Source organism: Macrosteles quadrilineatus, unplaced genomic scaffold (genome assembly GCF_028750875.1).
Source record: "Macrosteles quadrilineatus isolate MER2022 unplaced genomic scaffold, UCM_ALF_1.0 Scaffold_2__2_contigs__length_208266976, whole genome shotgun sequence".
NCBI lineage: Eukaryota > Metazoa > Arthropoda > Insecta > Hemiptera > Cicadellidae > Macrosteles > Macrosteles quadrilineatus.
The window spans coordinates 3,988,652-3,995,350 of record NW_026542595.1 but is presented as its reverse complement, the minus strand read 5'-3'; the positions used below and the strand labels follow the sequence as shown (position 1 = coordinate 3,995,350).

The window sequence follows — 6,699 nt, the reverse complement described above, 5'->3', positions numbered from 1 at the left end:
TTTATTTGCTTGATCTCTCAAGCTTGTAGGCCAGGCTCTGCTCGGCTCGAAAATCAACATTATATTAAACTCAACAACTCAACAGTTTCCAAAGGTAACCGATCTTGAACGGATCTCATTTGGCCCAAGGCCTATAAGTAAGTAACATTTTTTACCTGACTTCAAGTAAATAAATCTAAAGTGCAAAGTAAACTAATGTAAAGTGCAACCTCCTAATAGTAAGAAATGAAATGAAATGAAAATCCTTCTTTAGCATCAATGAAAGAATTTAAATATGTATTTGCTAGTACCCTAGCAACCTAGGTTAATTTGCCAATTTGATCGTAAAAAAGTTGTCAAGTTCATTTAGTTGAATTAGCATAGAGGGCCCTTTCTCCTTTCTGGTGTGGTGTGACCCGCCACCCGCCGGGGGCCACGTTGGTTCTATAAATACAGTACCGGTACGGCCCTATTTAGCGCCTTCACACAGTCCACGAGGACAATTGATGCAACCTGCATGACTGATGACAATTATTTTACTTTGGTTTGGTCACAGAAAACATACTACTATAACCCAGAATGCCAATTATAGTAGTATTATAGTATTGTTGTATTATAGTAGGGCTATAGTAGTGTAGCGTCAGCTGATGACGTTGTCATAGCAACCAATTATGATTTGATTAAGTCTGATTTTTGTTTTTCTCAGGATTGTACACAAAATTTAACTCTCTTATTAAACTACATTTCTTTTACTTAATTTGGTCGTATTTCATTTGATATACACAAACAACCACGACCAAAATGGTGACCCCGACTACAACCGTTATCTAAAGACTTATTTTCTTTGAAGAGTTTAAATCTTTTGTTTCCTCCTTCGAACGATGTCATTAGATAGTACCTACAGGATGTGTGTAGAATGGACTGGGATGACATGTGCAACTTTGTTACTAGGACCTGATGTTTCATTAGTCAGGGCCATTTATTGAAAGCCTAATGAAGAAGGACAGCTGGGTCCAGTTTCGAACTATTAAACAGCTACACACAATTCTCTGGATCGAACCGGCGACCTTTTGATTACTAGTCGAGCACTATAACGACTATAACCACTGAGCTACCCAGCTATTTAATATTACATAGGTTGGTTGCGTTGAAAACGCTGCGTCCCGAGTCTTCGATTACTCGTCCGCACTATCTCAATACGTACAACTCCTAGTTTTTTGCGTACGGAGGGAAAATATATTATGAATGCATGTCAAAGATTCATCAGAGTTCCTCGTCGTTAACCAGGACTATGAGCTTAGGTTGTACCACATAGGAGTAGACAGACACGTGTCTACTCTTTTAATCTATGGTTGTACTTAAATAGTTCTAGGATTATGTGTTTTGAGGATAACTTAGTTTAGTACAACCAAAAATAAATCAACATAGAATATAACCTAGTTATCAGGATCTCCTGTTAATAATTTTTTATGAAAATCATCAGATGATCTGACAAAACTTAGGAGCACTTGACGAGACTAAATAAAGTAAGAATTTCGTTACTAAACGATTAGTTAGATATTTTAAAACTCTTTACAGTCCATAGCATCGATCGTTAATAGAGTCAGAGTTGCTCATTGGGGTACCAATCAATGAATGCTATCTTCCAACAGTTCCTTTACAAGAAAATGAAAAAAAACATGCTTACAGTGTAGATAAATACCAATTCGTTAGACCAAGATTTCAACGGAAACACCTCTGCTTTCATACTCTTGATTTTTATAGCTAAGATTTTGGATCTCAAATTGACATTTCATTAAACGAATTTTTTAACCTTTCAGAAAATAAATATACGTCTAATCATCATTTTAACTGACTCGCTTTTCCTAATTGGTCCATGTGTTCCTAATTGGTTCGTTAAATCTGTGTCTTCTAAATTTTAAACGATTACAGTATTTAAAAATATGTTCAGCCAATAAATAGACGCCAGACCAAGATTTTTACCAGCACACTTTTGCGTTGATACTCACAAAAACCTCATACTCTATATCAGGTTTGGGTTTTGTTCTCTGTCACGTTGTGCATTGATGTTTTATGCGACTCATCGGAACGTGTTGAGTGTGAAGTGCAGTCAACGGCCGTCAGTGACCCGATGCCGGTGTTGTAGGACCGTTACCTCCAGCGACCAGTGTCCAGTGTGTGGTGAACAGTGACTAGCAGACATGTATCTACCACTACCAGCCGTGCTGAGTCTATCCCTGGGTCTCCTGTCTGTGGCCATATCAGCACCCTCCACATCCACCACCGCCGGCGAGAAAGACAAAGACAGCTCCGAGGAAAGCTATGAGGTACATCCTACAGTCTTTGTGTTACAATTTTTCTAATAAAAAAAAACTCGAAGCCAGAAAATTGTTTCCTCCACTGATGTTATAAACTGTTTAATCAGCTTAGGAATAATTTTATTAATATAGTGAAAAACGTATACAATTTCATTTAGTTTTTATGCATTTTTTGTCTTATATACAGTACATAGAAATGGTAACGAAATAATGCAGATAACAGTACCCCAAACGACAACTAATTAATTGTGACTATAATATTATACGAACGCTTTTATTGAATCATCACTAATTAATTGTTTGTTTACTTCTAATGTGATGTTATCTTTAGTGTATTTCGATTACATACTGAGCAACATCATTTCGATCTTGTTTACATTATTTTTGGTCGTCATCCTTAATACAACATATTACGGATACTAGAACAGAAACGGTATGGATCATAGAGCATAGACAAAAAGAAATACCATAAATATCAGTTTTTGACATTTAAATAAAGTACAGTAATTTTAATATTTCATCAAGAAAGCTTGGCGGCCGAAAAATATACATCCGTCTTAACCAAGTGAAAATAGGTCGACAATGAATGGTGGTGTATACTGATCTTTATCTAGCACTATTTTGAAATTATGGCCTTAGTTTGTAAATGCACAATGTTAAAATGGGCTAAAAATAAAGTTATAAAAAGCTCTTAAAATTTTTAGAATGGATCAAGGTTTTTTAAACGTATTGCAGCATCGTATTCAGCGTAAAATTCTAGTTTGAAACGATGGGTCACAACTCTACCTTTACATTTGAAAAAGTAACTTTGTATCCAATATGGCAGATCCAAGATGGCGGCCAAAAATGTATACCCAGTCAAAATGAAGTAGTTACTACTCTACAATGGTCTGACGTGGTCCGGAGTGAAATGTAGAAAAAGTAGGGCGGAGTCATTTAAACCTCACTCTGTATATCTGTGTGTCCGATAACTCGTAACTGGAGTAATTTTGGTCCAAGTTAGGTGAAATTTTGCATGAATGTGTAGACTTTGATAAACTCGATTGAGTACGCGAACCAGAAAACTTAGTAAATAGGAACAAGTGTTATAGAATTTTACAATTGTTTAAACATGGTGTTTTCAAACTTTTACCCTTAAAACATAGAAATGCCCAACGTTTGTTACATCCATCGTTTAGAGTTCAAAAAAACAAACAATTTTGTAAATTGAAGAACTGTGTTGTACCTTTAAAGGCTAATGAGAAAACTCCAAAAATCTATATATTTAAAGTTCCTATGTTATTCTCATGGAGAAAAGTTTTATTAAAATAGGGAATACATTGTTTTATGGAGTTTTAGTAAAAGTCCTTTCAGGGAAATTGAAACTCACTTACTCTGCAAGTTTGCTGCGGCGGGGTAATTTGTATTACAATAGTGCTGGTCTGCTGGATATGTGCCTCATGTTCAGAACTTTAGACTCGTTGAACCAGCGATTTTTTATCGATATAATAGTGCAGTATGGCTTCTATCATTGTACACGTTTAAAATTGCTCTAAAAATATGCTAAATTGTGTGCATTGCAGTGGAAGTCAAAAGACACAGTACCTTTCATTATTTTCAAGTTGAGGGCAGGGATGAGGACTTCATTTACCCAGTCATGTCAACATTGTAATTGTTTAGTTGGCTGATCTAATTCTGTGGTAGGTATAACACTTTTAAGATTACTCCAGCACTGCCCCATACCGATAAATAAACTAACTCTAAGATAAGTGTAAAACATACGAGGCTTAAATAAATTTCGTATGCAAATTCCATGATATCATTGGACACTTTACGTGGAGTTATAAGGGCTGAATTGCGTTTGGGAATTTTATAGAGACTACTTGATAGGAGTAGATGCCCGTTACCACGTTAAAGCTGCTGTAGGCCTAGCTGTTTTACTATGATACTGACCAGTGGCCGTAGTTCAATTAATTAAGCCACTAACATAGTGTGCTGATTATTAGTTTTTAAAATACGGAAACTTTTTCACAAAGCCAATTTAAAAGGTTATATTTTAAAAATGATAGCATTTGTTTATGGTTGATGATCTGATTATGGTGGTAGGTAGTGTACGACCAGCGGCAGAACGGCACAGACAATCTGCGAGTGTCGGTAGAGGACGTGATGGTAGTGGTAGCGCCGTCGGAAGGTCTCATGCAGGCAGGGGGCAGCGCCCTCAACTCTCTGGCTCTGGGCGTCGTAGGCGCCGCCATGCTGGACCGTGTCAAGACTCCTGATTGTGGGGCTGAGGGAGGTCGCTGCAAGTCCGCGCCTGGAAACTCCCAGAGGTAAGCTGTAGTCCGATAGATCAGAATCCCACCATGCCGAATACAAAATAAATCCCATATCACCGAATCAAGTAGCTCCAAGTTCGTTCGGTGCTGTAAGGCTGTTTAATACATTTTAAACATGTTTTCAAGCTGTGGAATTTCACCCAAATAATTCGATACATTAACATTCCAAAACCTCACTTAATCACTTACCACTAACGCTATATTCTATACGGTACTGAATTTACAAAAATTACACACGCGCGGTCACTTGTATCAAGACCGGGTCGATCGCGTCCAAAACGTGACGAAGGATCGCTTCGTTTCTTGGAGTCATGAAGTCATCTGTACGCAAAGGATTATCTGAAGCGTTTTACAACGCCCCCATGTGGTACCGGGTCAGCACTTGTCAAGAAATCGCAGCACAGTTTATTTTATGTTGGAGACAAGCAGTTAAAGTTTTGTTTTGAAAATAAAAATCCTTTATCAAAGGTGTATTGGTGACCAATGTATCCTATTGCCATCTGTAGTACAACTGTGGCTTTGCGTATGTGTATACCATATGTTATCTATTATGAATGTTTGCAGGTCCCGGCTGAGGCTATCTAACTTGCTGCAGCCGCTGTTCAACAGAGTGCAGCATCACTGACGCAGCTGACTCGTCTGACGTCATCCTGAACACACCGTACCTAGCTGCTGACTTGAGAGATGGCATTACGCCCGTTGTTCGGACTGTACTACGCACTCCAGCAAGGCAGTTAAATTGAATTGACAACGACTTTTGATTTACCCACCTCCTTCAGCTTTAATTTATGTATTTATTGTACTTGCCAAATAAAACTGTTTGTTAAACGCACTTTGATCACTGTGTTTTCTTAGTCATTTATAGGGTTTTGTTATTGAGACATTTAGTTATTATATATACTGTATATATATTCAAATAATATAAAGCTACTTAATTAAGGCCATGATTGTACGAGGAAAATACTGGTTATAATATCCCGCAAACCGTATACTAAAAATCTATCAAAGACGGCCAAATCTTATTCAATATTTGTATAAAAAATGTTTCCATCAATATTTTCATCGAACAGAAATCCATTTTAACATGGATGAAACACACATTTTGTTCTTTAAATTTGAGTTCCCAAAATTTCTTTTTAAATCACAAGTCCATTTAGTATTGAAACCTGTCTGTAATAATATGTCTATTCTTATACCAGTTTAACTAATTCACATCGTATACTTAATGTTATTTTCATAGGAAAATCTTTTTTACCTGACAACATTGGCATTTCTGTCACCAACTCAGTACACTATATTAAAACACAGCAGTACTCAGCAAATATTATGATACCATTATCATTATCATTTACAAAAGTTTTATTTAGAACCGAGGATGGATCCGGTCCTCTGATCCAATTGTAACAGAATTCCAACAAAATTGCCAAATGATTCGAACATGCTTGTAATATTTAAACGACCTTTATTAAATACTTAACAGACAATACATCTTCCTTCCCGTTATAATTTCAACTGTTTTGCCATGGAATAATAAAACAAACATTGTTAACGTATTTATATATTTAAACAGAAAACAAGGTGGAGTCAACAATTAATGGGTTTGATAATCACAGACGGGTAATATGGAATGTTACGAAGAGAGTTCAGCGTGGACCCTCAGTCCCCTTGAGGAAGTACGGCAGAAGCAGCAACATGCGCTCCGACAAACTGAAACAGTTGTACTTAAGGTAAGATTATTTAAATAATTTCATTCATAGAAGTTAAAAAGGCAAAACTGTAAAATAACGGGGCTACTATTACGGTACTTACAGAGTATTTTAACATATTTGGCTATGACTGTCTGCGTTTACTATTATTTTACTAGTAGTCATTATTTTCGAAGCTCAAGCCTATGAAAATATTTACCATCCATTTTATGTATGAATAAAATATATTTACGTTTAATAATAATATAATAAAACATAATATAAAATTAATATTAATAAAATATGCGTCGTCACAATTAAAAATTCCTCTCATCCCATACCATAGCATACAATTGTATAGAATTATATAGAATTCTTCTACAGGCTGTAGAATTATATAGA

General features: G+C 36.2%; 1 protein-coding gene across 1 annotated transcript; it reads left to right on the top strand.

Moving 5' to 3' along the window:
- The first annotated feature begins 2,094 nt into the window (after positions 1-2,094).
- On the top strand, positions 2,095-5,438 carry LOC128986412 (uncharacterized). Its single transcript, XM_054406775.1, has 3 exons — positions 2,095-2,306; positions 4,383-4,606; positions 5,177-5,438. The coding sequence occupies exons 1-3, from the start codon at positions 2,181-2,183 to the stop codon at positions 5,235-5,237; spliced, it is 411 nt and encodes a 136-aa protein (XP_054262750.1). The 5' UTR covers positions 2,095-2,180; the 3' UTR covers positions 5,238-5,438.
- The last annotated feature ends 1,261 nt before the right edge of the window (positions 5,439-6,699 follow it).